The sequence below is a fragment of the Nyctibius grandis genome, chromosome 18, assembly GCF_013368605.1.
Source record: "Nyctibius grandis isolate bNycGra1 chromosome 18, bNycGra1.pri, whole genome shotgun sequence".
In the NCBI taxonomy this organism is placed as follows: Eukaryota; Metazoa; Chordata; class Aves; order Nyctibiiformes; family Nyctibiidae; genus Nyctibius; species Nyctibius grandis.
In genome coordinates, this window is record NC_090675.1 from 8,183,998 (window position 1) to 8,203,276 (window position 19,279).

At 44.6% G+C, this 19,279-nt stretch overlaps 1 protein-coding gene across 2 annotated transcripts in view; it reads left to right on the plus strand.

Moving 5' to 3' along the window:
- Positions 1 to 19,279, plus strand: part of VPS53 (VPS53 subunit of GARP complex) — a 65,713-nt gene that overhangs the window by 12,043 nt on the left and 34,391 nt on the right. The window contains exons 5-12 of one of the 2 annotated variants that reach the window (XM_068415720.1): positions 7,774 to 7,860; positions 8,138 to 8,253; positions 9,086 to 9,205; positions 14,224 to 14,302; positions 15,497 to 15,640; positions 16,225 to 16,367; positions 17,073 to 17,214; positions 18,778 to 18,879. In XM_068415720.1, coding sequence (XP_068271821.1) covers positions 7,774 to 7,860; positions 8,138 to 8,253; positions 9,086 to 9,205; positions 14,224 to 14,302; positions 15,497 to 15,640; positions 16,225 to 16,367; positions 17,073 to 17,214; positions 18,778 to 18,879 — 933 coding nt within the window. The remainder of the gene's footprint in view (positions 1 to 7,773; positions 7,861 to 8,137; positions 8,254 to 9,085; positions 9,206 to 14,223; positions 14,303 to 15,496; positions 15,641 to 16,224; positions 16,368 to 17,072; positions 17,215 to 18,777; positions 18,880 to 19,279) is intronic. The other variant, XM_068415721.1, reaches the window with a different exon arrangement.

Here is a 19,279-nt window from a genome sequence, read left to right on the forward strand (position 1 = left end):
AGGCAGAAGCCAGGCTGAGCTTGACCTTGTCTTGTGCTTCTGTATGGACAGGCGGGGGATGTACCCAGTCACTGTCCTGCAGCCTGAGGCTGGGAAGCGGGTTGTGTTTTGTGCTGGCAAAAGGCACTGCAAGCTGCAAAGACCGGTCTGTTCCACAGCCAGGGCTGTTTGGTTTTGATGCCAGCAAAGTGAGAAGCCCAGCCTGAAAATAGAAATCCTGACAACGGGCAGGAGGTTTTTTTCTCACTGTGGATCTCATGTTTTTCTTTTATTTCTTTTTTTTTGTTGTTGTTGTTGTCTCACATCTTTGGTGCGTGGTAATATTTATTCCAGCTGTGCTATCTCTGTGCTTACGGTGAACTGTCGGCATTACCACGTAGAAATCCCTCCTTGTAGGGTTCGTGGCGTGGTTGTCCATTCCCCCTGCCTATGTTTTGCCTCTAAGGTCTCAACCTGAACATGAATTCATCTTGCAAAATCTGATGCAGCTCGAGTGGTGGCTAAACTTGACCCCCACGGCAGCCAAGCGTGGCTCTGATTTTGCAAACGTCTGAAACGCTGCCTGCAGTGTGCAAACTCGTCAGCAGACAAATCGGCTGGAATCCCTCAGTCATTTACAGACTTCCCAGGCAAATTTAGTGTGCAGCAGTGGGTGTGTGTCCCTGCCTCCCGCAGCCAAGGGCAGCGGTTATTCGGCGCCGGAGGAGAGGCAATGCAGATACAACAAGGTGTATCGTGGGCATGGGGAGGTGCAGCAGACAGCTGCACTTGGGGTGTAAACAGAGATGATGCGAAGGGCAGAGTCACAGCTTTGCTATTCTGAATTAAAGAGTAGTGATAAGGGGAATGATAAGTGTCTGCATGAGGGAGTTGTTCCTGTGTGATGATAGTGTTTAATGTGTTGAGCAGGGCTGGGCATGGGGGAAGGCTGTGGCTGTTCACCTGCCCGTGTGATGAAGCTGTAGTAACCCACCGTGAGGTCCAAGCTAAAGGCTTTGCTAGAGGGTTGTGCAACTCACACAATTAACATTTAAATGGCCATGATACTCGGGTCCAAATTAGATGCATGACTAAAACTTGTGGAAAATTACTCACCAGAGCAAGACCACTAAAACCACTGTCACTTACAGCACATCACCACCTTTCTTCATGGTGTAGGCACCAGCGTGGGCAATGCAATCTGCCGGCTCAGCAGGGTGTCGGGCTAGCACAGGAGTGCAGTTCAGGAGTTAAACTGCAAAGTTTCAACCAGCACAACCTGGAAATGGCCCCTTGCTTCACCCCCTGTGTCTGACAGTGTTTGTGCAGCTATTCAGAGCGTGGGGTTTGATTTCTAAGCGTGATTTGAGAGGGTTAAGTGAAGGGGCAATAGTAGCAATTTTAAGCTTGGTGCGGTGTTGGACATAATCTGCTTTGTTGATTTAAAGTGTCCTGTGCAGCCTTAGCGGTGAGGACTGGAGCTGATGACAGAAAACTCTATTCTTTAGTGACAATTGTAGTAGTTATGTAGTATTTGATGAACTCCTAGGGTAGAAATCTGCTAAAATCAAAGCCAAGTGTGATGTGCCTTTCAGGTTTGTCTGCTCAGGGAAATTACCTGGCACAGCTGGGGTGCAATGTCGCCCTGCTCTGCCAGACGAGCCCTCTCGCCTTCAGCTGCAGCTGTTTATCCAGCTGTAAAACTTCAGAGTTTTCTCTAAAATGAAATCGGACTGAGAATCAAAGTGTATTTCCACCCTTTCTCAATCTGGAGGGACTCATTTGTATGAGGTTTTAGTAGCAGAAATCGTCAGGCTGGTCACAGTGTGCAAGGGTTTCTTTGAAATCTCTGCAGCTGAGACTCCTTGGGGAATTGGGGATGGGAACTTATTTTTAGTCATGGTCTAGATTTTCATTGATCTGGATTGTAAGCATGGCAGCGAATGAAAGAAGCATTAATGCTCTGTATTCGAGAGTGGGGACCGATCCAGGAGCATTAAATTCTCAGCATCATGACCACAGCTCAATTTGTAACATTAAAAATACATTTGGATGCTGTGAATTTGGCAGATGTGTCAAGTGTCTATAAAATACGTAGTAGAGGGCAGCCTTCTGATGGGAGTAATAACGTCCAATTGAAATACATATTGGCTAGAATCAAATAAAACCAGCACGTTTCCAGCACAACACCAGTGAGCATATGGAAGCTATCGAGGTGTTTTAACCATTCCAGGGGACAGAGCAGTGTTAATTCAGTTAGTCCCCAAGCTCAGGGCTTCCCAAGCAAGCAAATTTCTGCTGAAAATTTGCTTTTTCCCCAGTTAAGTGACAATCTGTAGTAACACACGGGCCTCTCTTAATTCCTGTTTGCATATTTCCTGGTACTTCAGTATTTGCTTGCACAAGATTCCTGGTAGGATGAATAAAGAGGTATTTAGAAATCAACACAGCCACGGATGAGACACTGCTGCGCGATGGGAGCGATGTGGCAGGGAGGGGAGGAGGCTCTGACCATCCGCAGCGGCCGTGGGGATTCGGAGAGACTGACTGTAACTCACTGAATTGTGTTTTTGGCTTGAGTATTGTTGCTAGTGCTGGTTTTGTGTGTGTTAATGTCGATCTGGTGCTGTAAATCGCTGGAACATAACCTTTTAAAGGAGGCATCACTTCAAAATCTAATGAATTAGATGAGGTCTTGTCTCACCTCTCACTTGGGTTATTTTCTTTCTTCCTTTTGCTGCTTGGAAGGTCTCATGTAAAGAGGTGACACGAGCGATGATGTGCAGGCTGACCTTAGAAGTTGCTTGGGATAATGCCAAGTAAAGGTATTTTTTAAGCAGTCCTTTTGTTAGTGATTCATGGTTTTAACTCTGCTCCCTATTGTTTTATACTGCTCTGTTCGGACTCTTTTCCTGTTGCATCTTGAGGTGAAGAAGGCTGAAGAGCTGTAGCTGATTCATATGTTACGTATTTCCCTCCAGCTGTGGAGAATTTGATGCAAACCCGTGTAACTCACTGTCTGCCCAGCGTACCTGGGCTCTGGCCGTGTGCTGCAGAGTTGGGTCTTCCAGCTCCCGCGTGTGGCTTCTCAGTCTCCTGCATTTCACCTCCGCTGTTAACACACGAGCAGGGTGAGCTTCCCCTGCGTAAATACAGACTGGCTGAGAAACGAGGGTGGCTAAAAATACATCATGGACTTAAACTGGAAGATCCCCCTGTGTGTTCCCTGCCAAGAATCGTGGTTTGGGTCCCAGCTTCTGTGGGTGCTGGGGCTGTACCTCCCTCGGTGCTACGCGTGGAGCTGGGCAGTGCCCTGCAGAGGCACCCCACCATCACACCCCGCCATCGCATCCTTCCCTCCTGCAGCCAGGACGTGCTCCTGAACCCGTGCCGGGGCAGGAGATCAGACACCCTACACCGGAGAAGGAGGAAAGCGATAAGTAGCCAAAGCCCGTCTTGTGTTGAGTGCTCTGTCTGGAGTCCCTTGCTCTGTTGCAGCTCCTGCCCTCTCTGTTAATGTGCTGTTGTCAGAGGAGCTGGGCTACCCCTGGGACAAACGTTACGGACAAAGCCTCTGAGTAGCCGTGGCTGCGGCTCAGACGCTGCTGACCGGTGGCTCTGCCTCTCTCGGGTAGCCGAGCCCTGTCCACGCCGTATTTCTCAGCTGATGCCTGACGTTCAGGGACCTCAGAGGTTGCATAAAGTTTAATAAATAATACTGATGGGTTAATTGTAGCTTGCAGGCTCAGTTGTTGATTAGAGTCATATGGTGTTTTTCCAGTACATCGCAACCTTAATTTCAACATCCGTGTTTTCTATAACCACAACAGATTATGTATCCAGTCTCTTTATTTATTCGTGGTCCTCTGCCCCTGAAATGAACCGCTGTTGTAGGAAAGGAAACACAATAACTTAACTTGTGTAAGCCATTTGAGAGTGTGTACAGTTACGTGTTTCCCAGTTGCACTGGTGAGGAAACCAATAAATTAGTGATGCAAGGTGAACCCTGTGTCAACCCGCGGATGTGAGGTTACTGGATGTCGTTCATCGTGTAAACGAGTTGTGCTGGAATAAGAGCAATTCTATTCTCTTGATATTGTTTTGGTTTTAGACTTTCTGTCCAAAATAAACCATCTATTAATAAAATAATAATAAAAGCAGTAAGAAAATGCTTTTAAAAATCACAATTGACTGTTAGTGGGAGCAGAGTGTGAAGGGAATCGCATCCTCTCCAATACCCAGCGTAGCCCTTAACGTGGCTGCAGTTCCCCCCTCCTGTTTTACAGGTGAGAGAGTCATCATTAGATACATTAATAAACTTCTGTATTACACCTTGAACAATTAGACCTACTTTCATGCCCTACATCTTGGTTTATCATCCCTTAATGAACACTATATATCAAATACAAGGTGTTTTCTTAAAAATGAAGTTTGTATTTCCTTAGTTTTGCTCTTTGCTTTACGGTGACCAGGAAGGTGAAGGTTTGTCTCCATTATTGGTTAATTTTCTTTATTTCTTTCCTCTACATGCAGTATTTTACTTTCAGATGCTGCAGTTGGAATGTTACAGCCAAAAAGGTTTCATCGGTTTCTTTAAAAAGAACCATAAGGAAGTTTAATTGCAGGCTTTGTGCGAGAGGTGACACTTGTAACTCGGTTCTGAACTTCCCATCAGAGCTGCCTGACAGTCCCCCCCGACTTAAACCCTAGATTTTCACACAGTGTTACTTTCAGCCAATCTTATGTATATTTGAAGAAATGTTTTCATCTCTAAATGTAAATTATATAAAACCCAAGCACACTGATGAATTAGTGTGTCTGACTCAAATGAGGAATATGCAGCTCTTTCTTAGGAGAGTAGCTGAGGATTTATGTCTTAATGGCCAAGCAAATATTTGGAAGCAAGTTTTGAGAAATGAAGTGAGTGTTTATGAGCAATTCTGATTTACTCGAGTCTGTTAAGTTTGCTGTTGAGTTCTGTGAGTGTTTTATTTTTTTTTAGAGTTATGGAAGTGTATCCCCTCCTCTAACAGATGCAGTACAGAATGGCAGCTGCTCTTCAGTCTCTCTCCCACATCTCAGCCACGTTACTTTTCGCAGCGGGGGGATACCCCAGCTCTGTAATTCATCAGATGGGGACAGAGCACGTGTCCTCTCGTTTGTGTTTTTCCAGAGTCTGTAAGGTAAAAGCTACAAGTGTCAGGACCAGGTGATGAGACCAGTTCACCTTATTTTTGGCAGTTTTATGTGTAAGAGAACAAAATCCTGTTTTACTTTGGTTGATGTTCCAGTTTTTATGTGGGGGGGTTTGCCCGCTGCTGCCTGTGCTGGTTTCCACTGAGCTCAGAGCAGTGAGCAGCAGGACCACGTTCTTCACGTATAAACCAGTTTCCTGTAAATAGGCTCTGCTGGTTTTTGTCACGATTTTGTTAAACAGCATCGTGACCTGTAAGAGAAGTAGATTGAATGTGATTTTTTTAACAGCAAGCAAAGGAGAAAGTGCTGATATGTGGGCAGCTAGAAATCCTTATTTGAAATCCTTATTTTGGACCATTTATCTGAGGATAAATTATGGGCAGTAACTTTGGAGAAGGTCTCTAGATTCAAGTAGATGATATTCTGTCTCATGAGGAAAACAGGTAAGACAGTTTTCCCTTTGTGGATAAGGATTTTAATGTAAAACCTGTAAGGCCTGAGATGGAAATCCTCACTCACGATATTGTTTACTCTGAACGTGGTTGCTGAAAGCTGTCGAGAACAAATGGCTTTGAGCTGCGTATTGATGCTTAAAACAGCAACTCAAATGCTCTCTTTCTAGGAGAGCAGGTTAGAGATGCCACCCCCAAGTGAAAGGATTGCGGTGGGTGGCTGGAGGTCTTGGAGTTCGCCTTGGCAGTCATGCTAGGGAGGGCGTCTGTGGCTATTGTCTGAGCCTGCACCTGAAAAACTAGCCCTAGGAGAGGGGAATGGGATCGGAGTTGGGCTGATCAGGAATGAATGGGATCAGGAACGGGATCAGTGTACGGCTGGTTGGGAATTTGAGGTGGTCCTGCTGCATGTCTGCATTGATCTGTCGTGCTGCATGGCGTGTAGGACCTCCCCAGGCTCCTTACGGCTGGTCCTCCATGCTTTGCCTCCCCGTGGTTCTGCATGCACGAGGCCCTAAGTTGGCTTGAGATGATCCAAAGATTGAGTAAGTTGTGTGAGGTTGCCTTGGCTTTGGACGTGAAGGAGGATAACATCCCTTTTCGGAGAATCTTTTTGTTGGCTGGCTAAATCCTCATCTCTTCTTCGGGAGAATTCAGCAGCTCTGACTTCCCTTGGATCACGCAGAGAAATTAGCATTTAACAGTAGTGCTGAAGCAAAGGGGAACGTAGCATTTGGCATCTGTGAAGGATTTCAGGGTGACTTTTTTTGTTTCACAGACCTGTCCAAATCTCAGAGTACGCAGGACGGTTGCTGCTTGCTTAGCAGCCCACTTGAGTAATGTGCTGCAGCCGTGGTCTGGGACTGAGTACAGAGGCTGTAGTTAAATATGTTGAAAGGAGCATTCTTTAGTTCTTTGGTTTGCACTTAATCCAGTGCCTTTAAATGGAAGAGGAGAGAAAACTTCATTCTACAAGGTGGCTCGGCTGGAGCCAGATGAGAGGGTAGGTGGTGGTGTTGGTGTCTGATACGGTTGTCCCCACAGCACATTGGTGTGCTCATTTCCCTTAGTGAACACGCTGTATGGCAGCTGTGTGACACTAATAGATAAAGTGTTAACTGTCACATGATTCAGAAGGTATTTCAGAGGAGACTTTTTTTCCCGTCCTCTGGAAAAAGAATTATAAAATGCTTCCAACTTTTATACTTTTATTATAATGCAGCTCTGTTCCAGCAAAAGCTCCTGGCAGATAGTTTGCTCATACATTTCCAAATGAAGATGTGTTAAATTTATTTGCTGAAGGAGCTTGTAGCTTGCGCTGTAACCTTGGTCATGGGGCTGGATATAAAACCAGAGGGACAGAAGCCCACTTAACAGTGGGAAACAAAGTGGAGCTGGAGCTGGAAATGTTATCAGGCTGGGAAGGCGAAACAGAAATCAGGTTTTGGACATGTGATTTTGGACATGTGGCTTCACTCACTGGATCCACGTGTGGTTCACACTGGTTGTGTGAGGTCAGGATGTACCATGGTTGTATAAAGGGGATCAGATGCCCTTTATTGCAGTAAAATAGCACAAAAATCCAGGTGAGGTCCGTTTCCCGTGCTCAGCCCTCCTTCCCTGCTAAACCTGTGCCCCCTCTTCTGTGCCTAGAAAGAGCCATTCCTCTCAGCAGTTGTGTTTTCCAACAGGATAATATCCTGCTAACTCAGTGAGGGGCTTAGGCAAGCATTCAGTGTTCTATATGTAATACATATTTTTTATTTAGAATTAATGATGAGCATAGAGGTTTTGTGGAGGTTTCATTTCCCTGCTCTAAGCATGTATTGATGAGGAGTAAGTTCTACATATTTTTCTATGCTTAGTGCGTCAAAATTTATTGCAGTGACCTTAAATCTGTTCGAAGTTCTTACTACAGAAGTGCTTTCATAGAATATCTCAATCAGGTTTTGCCAGAGCGTTATTGTAAAATGGATACTGAAACCCTGATCCCCTCAGGTTAAATATCCCAATTGACTTTTGATGTGCTGATATTTTCTTTGTAAGAAAACAACTCTCCTCCCCTGCCCCAGCCCAGGGGCTGTAGGGAGCAACTGTGTATTTCTTAGATGGTTTTTATTCCACTCTGACCTTGTTTCTTTTCCAGGCCCTGGAAGAAGCCCAGAAAGCCATTCAACAGCTCTTTGGTAAAATTAAGGATATTAAAGACAAGGCTGAAAAGTCTGAACAAATGGTGAGCAGCAGTTTCCTTCTAGCCTTTGAAAGAGAGGGGGACACTGACTTGTGCTTCCAGTTCTTGTTAAGAAGGGAACATTTTTGTCTTTGGTCCTGCTGACTGGTTGGTAATTTGCTGTCAAGCATGTGTTGAAGCTGTACCCTTGTCCTTGTGTTAACATGGCTGTAGAGCCAACATGCCTGTAGTCCCGAAGGGAGGAGGGAGCCCTTATCTCCTTAAAATTTTGTTACTGTGGCATGATATTTAACCAGACTCTTGTTTTCTCATTCACTAGGTTAAAGAAATCACACGGGATATCAAGCAGCTAGATCATGCCAAGCGCCATCTGACCACCTCCATCACCACCCTCAATCACCTGCACATGCTGGCGGGGGGGGTGGATTCACTGGAGTAAGTGTGTGACTGTTTATCAGTCTCGTGTCTTAAACTGGAATGAGATCTCTCTTTCAGAAAGGTCTAGTCTAGTACTGAGAATGAGTTCAAAGAAGCCTTACAGCTTGTACTGTGTATGAAGTGGGGTTAGATGTTTCTAATAATCCTTTGTGGGTTTTTTAATGTGCTTGAGGAACACACAGGCTAGGGAAGTCCAATTTTTTTACATATTGCATCTGTGAAGTTGTGAGACCTGGGCACAACCTGTTCTTAGATTGTAGCAAATTCTGCACGAGCACTGGGTTGTTAAGTGATCAGAATTAAATTTTAATTAGGCTGCTGTCTCCATTGGAATGATCCTAAAGGATGAAATAAAAATAAATATGCTTGATTTTTTTTCTGTCAGTTCCCTGTGAAAGTTATTAACAGAAAAGTCAAGGCTAATAGCTTTTCAGCATAATGATTCTCCTCCCTGTGAAGCTTTAACTCACACTTTGTGTGTGATGACAAATGGCTTAACTCAGGTCATTCTAGTGAAATAACATTTACTGCCTCCGGACCCATACTGGGAAGCGGATGCATTCAGTAGTTTACATGTTCTTTGCCAAGTGTTGCTTTTGACATTTATGTTTTTTGAAGCATTGTTAGATGTGTGCCGGGTTGGTTTATTTTAGCATCAGTTAAGTGAAATTTTAATGCTGCATTGGAATGTTAATGAAGAGTTGTGTATTTTAGAAAAATAAATGTCAATAGGGACCAGCATGACCCAGGGGGGATGAGGTAAGCTGTGGAATTACCACCCAGGATTTTCATCGAACCTGCCTTTGTAAATCTTTAATTTCCTCTACAGGGCTATGACCAGGAGGAGACAATATGGGGAAGTTGCCAACCTTCTCCAAGGTGTTGTGAATGTGTTAGAGCACTTCAACAAATACATGGGGATTCCTCAGATTCGACAGCTTTCTGAAAGGTAAAATGATCAAACCCTGAGCACTTGCATGCTGGCTGGGAAGGAAGGTTAGAAAATTCATTAGGCAGAATCAGTTTCTCAAGGATGTAAAGGCTGGACATGGTCCTTTGAGCTTCTTTCCAGCCAAAACAAACAGGTTAAAATTGGACACAGTTTGCTCAAATATCGAGCAGCCTATTCTGTTAAATAACAGTAATCAGTACAGATGTAATTCATGAATGATCTGTGCTTCTCATCGACTGGCTTTTAATTTACCTTACCTGGAGTAATCTGTGGAAGTGCAAATTGGTTTATGTGATCCTCATGTGCAGGTGTTTGTGGTGAACCCTGAGGTGATGCTTTCTCCTGCTTTCTTAACCTCGGTGACACAGTTCAGCAGCCTGGCGTGAAGCAGAAATATATGCATTAATATCGTGGTGCCTGGGGCCCCTTTCTGCCCACCACCATCCTTTTGATGCCTGAAATGACTTTGCTTATTACAGAGGTATTTGAAGGAGCCTTCCAGGCACAGTAATTAATTTTTTTTGGTGATTCCTTTTGCTAAGACAGCAGCTGGCTGCCTGTGCTGTTTAGTGATGGGAACAGTGTTTGAATGATTTGTTTGTAATATTTTCATGTAAATCTGTTGGACTTTCTTTATGGTATAGATACCTCTTCCAGAAAACCCAGATGGAATCCATGAGATGGAGCAAAAGAAAAATCCACCCTAAATCCAGAGAGAGAGATGGGGGCTTGTTTTAACAAAGCATTTGACCATAAGCATTTGCTTAATTGAACATCAAGGAAATATAAACATATGTCTCTGCTTTTCTGAATTTAGGCTGTTGTCTATTCCAACCTCGTTCTCAGAAAGCTTGCTTGCTTCGTTTGCTCCCAGAGTGGCAATGTCCTTGGGCAGAAACCTGCTGTCATTGGCCATTTTAAGGCCAAATATAATTTAAGCCTTGGTCCAGAATTCTGGCTGGTTTTCCCTCTCTGATGGACGATTATTTAATACTTGCAGTCGGTGATAATTATAGAAAACAATTCCTGCAGCTGCTAAAAGGCACAGTGGTTTTGAGTCACGCCAGAGAGACTGGCAAGGACATGGAGGAAAACCTCTTTTGTTTTATTCTCCCTTCAAGATAAGGATCTGAAAAGCTCAAGAAAGTCTGTTCCTCCTATTTTTAGAATTGCCTCGGCAGGGTTTTCCTTCCAGTGTTTACACAGGGAGAGCTGCACCATCTGGTAGCGATAGAAGCGGCTGCTTGTGGGGCGAAAGGAGAGCTGCACCCAGGGTGTTGCTGGGATCTCTTTACTGCTTTGACATCCAGGCAGCGAGTTACTGCAGGGAGGTCTATGGCACAGGAGTGTCGGCTTTGGAGTTTGACTACACGTGTAGGTATTGGGGCCAAGTTTGGAGTTGACTTTCCATTCTCTTAGCTTGGCTATACTAAGCTAAGAGTATATTCATGTGATTCATGAAACATCAAAAGAAGTTTGCCTGCCTTCTCACAATGCTGTTTTTAGACTGTGAAATTGCTGGGGTTTTGATATCTCATGAATTTGGTTTAATGGTACAAGTGAAGCCTTCTGGATGTTTGCGAAGGCAAGAAATGCTTTAGTAGATGTTGGCACTGACCTGTGACAGTAACCAAAGTCTATTATATACAATAAGTCTATTATATGCGCTGCTAAACAAGTAGATTCTGTTGCTTTCTTTAATAAAGAGCCTCTCTTGGTGTGAATGGAGTGAAGCCAAGTATGAACGGGAAACCATGGGAAGGAAAAGTGCCTGCTCGGTGGTGTTGGATGTGCTCTGTGTCATGGGGTGTTCATTTTGGGTTCCTGCTCCTAGATGCTGTGAAAACTAATGATGTGTTTTTAATGTTGCTTTCCACCTGTTCTGTCCCTTTGAAAAATAACCAAACAAAATCCCACTGTAAGTCTTCATTGGAAACCTGACTGAACTCTTCCATTACTTGGCTTCTTGTGCTGATCCTGTTGAGTGTTGGTATAAAAATGTTACAACTCGCATCCAAATGTAAATATTTTCCTAATCCTGTTCCTAAAACAACTTCTTACACGGTGCATTGGAAGTTGCTTGTTGTAGTAAATAGCAATATTTTGTTATCTCTCAATCCTCTTCTGTTTTCTGTCTGTGGAGGGAGCGTACGATTAGTGGTCACAAACCCACCCATGAAAGTGGTCGAGAGAGCCTAGCAAATAGTGGAAAAAAGCCTGGAAAGTATTTAGGAGAAAGATGATTATAAGTTTTCCACAGAAAAACAGGCTAGCTCAGCCTCTTTTTATCTCAGCAAGCTGCCAGGCGTAGTTTGAGATTTCTGGTAGCTTTGGCTAAAGGCATTGCGGTTTCTAGTAATTGAATGTCATTTGAAACATAGCAGTGGGCTTTCTTGTTTTTATTTTTTTAAAGGCGGGGGAAACGGAGAACAAAAGGCTCTCATAATAAAACAAAAGTCAGAGAAACAAAAATCACTAATACTCAGGTAACCGAAGGCTTTGGCACGTGTGAGCAACCCCAGGAAAAGGCAATTCCGTGCTGCAGTGAGCCAGGGCGGCTGCTGTGGTACCCCATCACGCTGGGGGGGATCTAGTCAGGGAAAGGTATCCTTATCCCTCCGACCTGAGAAGAGATCCTAAATCTGTTGTCAGGGTTGCTGAGCCTTAGTGGGTAATTCGGTGGTTAAACACACCCTTACACACGTGTGGAATCGGTCCTTCAGCAGGGAATGCGAGTGAAGCCAGCCGTGGGGTCGAGGCTTTTACCACTGCGGTTTCCACTGCATGAAGATGATTCTGAATTATTGACAGGCTCGCAGCTTCCCGCGGGGAGCAGTAATCTCTAGTGGGTAAAGCAAGTGCCTTCCCGTGTTCTCTGCCTAAAGCGATCGCTCTCTGAAGAGATGGCGTGAAGGTTTTCACGTTTCTGGTTGCATGCTCGTGGGAAAAAATAATTGTGCGTGTCTTTGTGTGCGTGTGCTTTTGTGAAGAGTGATAGTCACTGGGAGGGCAGTGGGGCTCCTTGTCATTGCTCGCACAGACCTAACCTTGGGCTGCTTTGATGTCTCTGCCCTATCCCTATCTTATAAAATATGAAGGGGGAAAAAAAAAAAGGCTAAAACTCATTTTCCCTGTTTGCTTTTGAGCGCTTTTTAAGCAGGACAGATTTTTTTAAAAATACATTTTTAACATCCCAGTTCAGCAAGGCATTCCTGCAAATTTCTTAATTTAAGGGTATGAGAATCCCCATTAAGACTATCCTTAAGTACTTTCCTGAATGGGAGCCTAAAACAACGAAGCCCGAGGACAGGGCTTTTAACTGCCTGGCAGTGCCTCTTTTAAATTTGTTGAGTCTTTAGGAATCTGGCTGCTGCTCTTTTCAGTGCCTCCACTGTGCCTGCACTGCAGCTGCTGTCAGATGGGAAGGTCCCTGCAGCCAGTGGTAAGGAAAGCAGTACCACATTAATTCCTGTGACTCCTAATGCTGAAGACGTTTTGTTTCTTGATTATTTAAAAGATAAAATTTTAGTGTCTTTTTTTTTTCTTCTTTTTTTCCTCCTTTTTCTTAAGGATCAAAGGGGTTGGTTCTGTGATGCTTTCTCACATGAATTACTAGTGCTTACTTGTGCAATTCAAGCAGGATTATACCTGTAGTTGTGGCTACTGGGCTGGGTTCCTCCTTAATGCTTAAATTTCCCACTCCTCCTATTTCAGTGTATTAGTGAATCCCTTTTGTTTCACAGTTCCGAAGGTGTTAACTGGGGAGCTGTACCTGGCAGAGCAGAGGAGTTTCTAAATGTTCCTGTGAAGCAGAGAGCTTAAGTGAGAATTACATTTGACATTGCAGGCAGGAAGCTTTTCCAGCAAAACCCCCATAAATAAATCCTGGGTAAGGCAGGTCATACATACACTTAAATCACAGATATAAAGTTATATTTCAACCGTCACTTTTAAAGGATTAGAGTTTTCTGCATTGGGCACCATTAAGGAATCCAGCCTGTTCTCCAGCTTTGTCAGGTCATCTTGTAGTGTTTCACTACTAATGGACCTCAAATGGGAAGATTAAAGACCCAGATCATTCCTCGATAAGGTTGAGGAGTCTTAAACAACGAAAAAAATCCCAAGTCTTCTCCCCTCAGCCTGAACAAACATTCTCACAAAAGTAAATGTAGCCACTTTCTAACGTATCAATCTCAGTGGAAAAATCCACTGCTTTGAATGATCAGTTTAGACCTTAAAGCGTTTCCAGTATAATAAAAAGTGATGGAAGAATTCAAGGGCTGCAGAGGGATGTAAGTGCCTAACTGTTTGGTTTGGCTCTTTCTGGTATGTGTAGGCATTTCCATTTCCCTAGAAGTATCAATTAAGCTGTATTGACTTTTATTTCTGGAAATTAGAAGCTTTATTTTCTCAGCTAAATAAAGAGCAAGATTGTGGTTTGCTCAAAACTTTTTCACCCATTTCATACCTTTGCTCTTTTATGCTTCTTCAGACGTGGAGGATTTATAGGATAAAACTGCAGCCAACAGTATGCACATGGATGCATTTAAAAGTAGGTCAGCGCACCTGGAACTGTGAAAGGTTCACGGTGAAGATTGAGACATTGTGAAGCTTTTTATGTGTTAGAAACACACTTGTTTGATGAAATGTGATCAACAGACACGAATGTAAAGATAAATTGACCACACTGGCGTGAAAGGAACCCTGCTGATTTCTAAATGCTGAAGTGCAGCGGGGCAAGAGCATCTAGGACGCGTGTTCTGCTACAGCTCAGGATCAGTGCTGTGGAGCTGGAGTTGTCATCCCAGTGTCATTAAGGGGGCGAATGCTCTCCCAGTTTTGACATATAGGCTGCCTTAATGTGGGTGTTTTTCTTTCGTGTGCTTTTTTAGTCCCTTGGAAACCTTTGGGTAGCTGTTAGCGTTTCAGCCCACTTTGTAGTAATGTTTGCGGATAACGAAACAAAGAAGCTGTGGCAGCACCACCAAAGCCCTTCCTTTCTCTGTCCTCGTCAGGGTGAAGGCAGCGCAGAATGAGTTGGGACAGCAGATCCTGGCTGACTTTGAGGAAGCCTTTCCTTCTCAAGGTACAAAGGTAAAGTTCTCACTTCCCCTCTTCCTCCGTTGCCGAAAAACATTCAATGTAATTGTCGTTGGTTTTAATCTCATTTTACATCTAGATTTGATCTCTCACTGTTTCAGGAGTTATTTTAGAAAGCAAACGAGTCTCCCAGGCTGTAGGGTGCTGGGTTTATTTCTCACTGTTTTATCAAGTGAATGTGGGAGAGAAATTCCTCCCTTCCTCTGTCATGTTGTGCACATCTATCGCAGTGAGGTCTGCAGTCGGGGAATGCCCCAAGCAATTCATGTGTGGCCCTATACACCAGCGTGGGGTTCCCTCAGCATCTCACCCAGGTCACTGGTTATTTGCTGGACACAGAAGGTTCGTGTTGTGTTTAGGGAAAGCCGAGCACATGCTGTGTGTTGACACGCCACCAAGTTTGTCCCTGGTTTACACAGACAGCACAGATACAAGTCTGGGCTAGGGCTAAGGCACCAAATGTGCTTCCCCAAAATTATGCATCCAAATGTTTGCAAACAGTATAGGAGGGCAGGTGTCGTTCTGAATGTATTTCAAAGAAAACACGAGTTCTGTCTTCCAGAATACCAGCTCTGCTGGTTTCCTCATAAAACTAGCAAGTACAGAAGTGAGAAAAACTATTTGGAACAGATCCCTGATGAAGGGTAAATCTCTGTCCATGGGATGTACCTTCAAACCAGCGTATTTTTTAAGTGCTGCTAAATTTTCTGTCTCCTCCACTAATATAATACTATACCAATACAGACCAGCAGATGCTACTTTAAGCGTTGCAAGTTGATCATGTCTGGACTGCTTTTTTCCCCCATTAATTTGGCCTTGCAGTTTTGCTTGTCCCACTTGTCAGCCGCTTCTCGTAGCTGTTCCTCAGAATATCCAGCATGATGCAAGGCTTTGCAGAAGTGGTGGGACAACGGTTCTTTCTATAGATGGAGCTGGTTGCTCCTCTGCGGTAGGCGGCTTCCTGGCTGTTGAGCTATGGAACAACTTTACGGCCCGTGAAATGGAAGGATCTCCGTTTTCATGCAACAGAAGAAAGATGCCTAGGTGATAATAAAGAGTAGCAACAGCAGCACCAAGAAGAGAATAATGGGAAAGGATAAAAACAAGATAACCTGGATGCAGTACAATTTACAGTCACCCGTTCAGCTATTTTAACCTTAAATCATTTGTTCCTCTTTATTTTGATAGAGGCCTGGTGGACCCAGCAATGTCCTACGTGATGCATGTCTAGTCGCCAATGTCCTGGATCCCAGAATCAAACAGGAAATCATCAAGAAATTTATTAAACAGCACCTCTCGGAGTATCTGGTCCTTTTCCAGGAAAACCAAGATGTAAGGGAAGCTTAGCAACTTACAGTGTTTTTAACTCAAGGGCTTGGAAGCAGTGATATGGACTGGCTGATGAGTTGGGGGTCAATGTCTTCTCTGCCAGGATGACTTCCTCCCACTTTAGACCTCGGTTTCATAGATCAGCACTGAAATCCCATCCTACTCATGTTGTAAGAATTCTTGTAGAAGTTTGTGGGTCCACAGACCTCAGAGTGTGAAAACCAGGAATTCCTGCGTTCTCATCCCACTGTTGACTTTAATTTCTCTGTCTGTGAAACAAAGAGGGTGGGATCAAATGAGTTATTATTGGATTGAGTTTTCAAGAGTACCTACATGATGTAGGCATACTGTTATCCTCGTTTTCAACAGCACTTGCGCTCTTAATTCGCACAAGGTAGGGTTTTCAGCCTGGCATGTGTTTAAGCACTTTGAAGAATGACTCTTAGCATTCACGATATTAATAGTGGTCACGTTAGCTTTGATCGATAGCCCAAGCTGCTCTGCACAACTGCAGCAGCCCAGTTAAGCAGTCAGGCTGAATATTAGCAGCTGCTGCTGTTAAAGGTGATGTTCTCCGTGTTCTTCAGGTGGCCTGGCTGGATAAGATTGACAGGCGCTACGCCTGGATAAAGCGTCAGCTCGTGGACTACGAGGAGAAGTACGGGCGCATGTTCCCCCCGGAGTGGTGCATGACGGAGCGCATCGCTGTGGAGTTCTGCCACGTCACGAGGTGAGCGTCTGGGGAGCTCACGATGCCTCCCAGCAGTCACCTTCCTTCAAACAAATGGTTGGCTTGACTTTTGCCAAGTTGGTTGTATATCCATAGGACTTTAAAGGCAGTCTTTAAATGTCTACGTAGAATTGTCCATGATTAAAAGCAAGTGAAGAGCGAAAACCCTGAGAAGTATCACTAAAACTGCATGTACTGTGGAGAGAGTGAGATGATGTGGAAATCAGTTTTCAGAGGTAATCTGAAAAATCAAAAATCAGAGGTAAAAATCAGTAATATTAGAGGCCAAGTGAAATAGCGTGAGCTGACTATGGTGTGACTGCCTCAGACCGTGCTCTTTGCCAGCCAGAGACAGGGCACCAGAGGAAGGTACCAGCTGGAGTCCCGGTAGCACCATTGTTCTGGGACCCCAGTCAGAGACCCTGCACTTCCCAAGGTCTGATCCTGCGGGCTTTCCTGGCTGCAGTGGTGCGCTGAGGTGTTCGGAGATGGGGTCCTCTTACCCACAAAGCTCTAAACAACTGTGGTTATGTTTGAAATGTGATCTGTACCGCGGTCTTATGTTAAAGAGCATTTTAGGAATTAGCTGGATTTTGTGATGAAAGTGTCTCTAGGGAACAGACTGAATTGCAATCTGAGGTTTCAGATATTTCTCTTTATAGAAAACCACATTTGTTTTCCCTGTTTCCCCCCTCTCTCTTTCAGGACAGAGCTCGCTAAGATAATGCGCACGAGAGCAAAGGAGATTGAGGTGAAGTTGCTTTTGTTTGCAATTCAGAGGACAACCAACTTTGAAGGACTCCTGGCTAAACGCTTCTCAGGCTGCACTCTAGCTGATGGGACAGTGGTAAGGGGATTTCTAAAGAGCAACCCTTTAGTCCACAGCTTCTTCAGGAGGAAAAAGCTCCCTCTCACACATAGCTGTGGTAATGAAAGACTGCAAAAAGTGTCCCCTGCAGGCTCCTCTTGCGCTGGCAGGTTAGAGTGTTTAGTGTGACTGTGCTTAGCGGGTTGTAATTGGGAAGGTGATTCTTGATCTTGCAGAGTGTGGTAGGGAGGGTGGCACAGGGCTCAGAAGAAGGAAAGTACACTGATTGTGTGCTTTTTTGGTTCTCCTGGGCCCTGTGCTGTTTGCAACTGAAGCCACATTGCTGTGGAGAACCACAAAGTAATTATGGCATGGTGGCTGTGTTATAATATTTGTTCTCTGCATGTCGATGACACATTATAACTAAAAGTCCCCCTCTTCTCTTTATTTCTAGTTACCACACGTTCACCGCATGGTACCATTTTTCAGTCCCACATTGTTGGGTTAGTCTTACTTGTAGGGGCGTTGGTAGCTTCTACTTTTCAGTGTCTCATTTGGTCCATTGTAAAGGCAGAGCCAAGAGAAGCAGCTCAGTGACTATCTCTGGGGTCATCTCTGTGCTTTTTCTGCCTGAAATCTCAGCCAAGAGCTCTGCCAGCCAAGTGCCCAGGGAGCACAGAGTCTACGTGTGGCTCAGAAGCCACTGGTTTGAGGTTGGCTTCTCTGTCCAGCTGGTGTCTTGAAGCCTACTTGGATGTGATAATTCAGCCCATGAGGCAAGCCTGCTGGACCCACTTGTAATTTGCTGTGGATCAGTAGGTGCTGCTAATTAATAAGGGAAGTCCTGTAAGGTTTTCCTCCTGGCTGAATTTAGATCTCTCAAGAATATGGCTTTATTTTTCTGACAAATTTCGCACAAAATTTGCAGCTTTAATTAAAGTGGCTTCACTGGGTTGTTATCCCTTTGGAGAAGGTAGGCACAGAAGCTGTTATGACTCAGAAATACAGACAGGGAGGGTGAAATAAAAGCAAGTCATCTCTGTCCCCCTTTCTGATGTGCCCAGAGGCTATGACACTCTGGCTGTCATCATCTGACCTGTTTTATACACAAAATGAGGGCTGTAATTATAAATGTCTGTCTGGTGAGGGCACAGTGGGGACAAGCAGCCTGGTGGGAGCAGTAATGCAGGATTTACTGCGGCAGCAGAGTTTTGGGACCTTCTGTCATGGGCCCTCCCGTGGAGACCACATGCTTTGGAGTGTGTGGTTTGAGAGAGTGAGAATTTGATGCTGGTCAAAATGCCCCTTTCAGGGACAATTCAGGCAGAGTGGGTGAGCGTGGGTGCAAGAAGAGCTGTAAGAGGGTGCTGAAGGTGAAATGTGCTGGTGGTGTGATGGAGAGGGAAGCAGACTCTAGCCCTGCAGTGGGAGGGAGTGTGCTCTAACCTTGATGGAGGGGCACTGCAGTCACCTCTGTGCTTGGGGAAGACACACTGCTGTACAGTGCTCTGAAGGGCTTCGTAAAGCAAAACATGGATGCAGCTGTGTGCCAGAGGGGACAAAGCAGCCTGTTCACTAAGGAGCTTCCTCTTTTTTTGACAGAAGAAGCCAGAAGTGCCACCTCCCTCCACCAACCCATTTCTGGAGGATGAAACTGGGACAGAGACAGATGAGATTGTGATCGAGAAAAGTGATACAGACAAAGTAAGTCTCTGAAGTTCTCCAGTTGTCAGTGAGGCAGTCTCTGTGTCAGGATCTCTGCTGGTGCCTAAGCTTTTCCCATCACATTGATTTGAAAGGTTTGTTTTCACAGCAATTAATTTAGTGCAGTTTTGATCCCCTGTGCAGCATGCAGGCTCCCAGTACGACCATAGTTTGCTCTGGCTCACTTCACTGAAACCAAAGCAATCTTTATTTCAGTTAATAGTGCGGAGACAATCCTGCCACGTCAAAGTGAGTTGGATTCTGTTGTAGCCCCTAGAGCGACAGCTCAAATGTAACTACAGGATTTCTGTGAAAGAAAGACAAACTAGCGTAGTTGAGTTTTCAGATCCCAGAAGAAACTCCCACTACAAACAGTTGCAATTCATACTTTTCCTTGTCA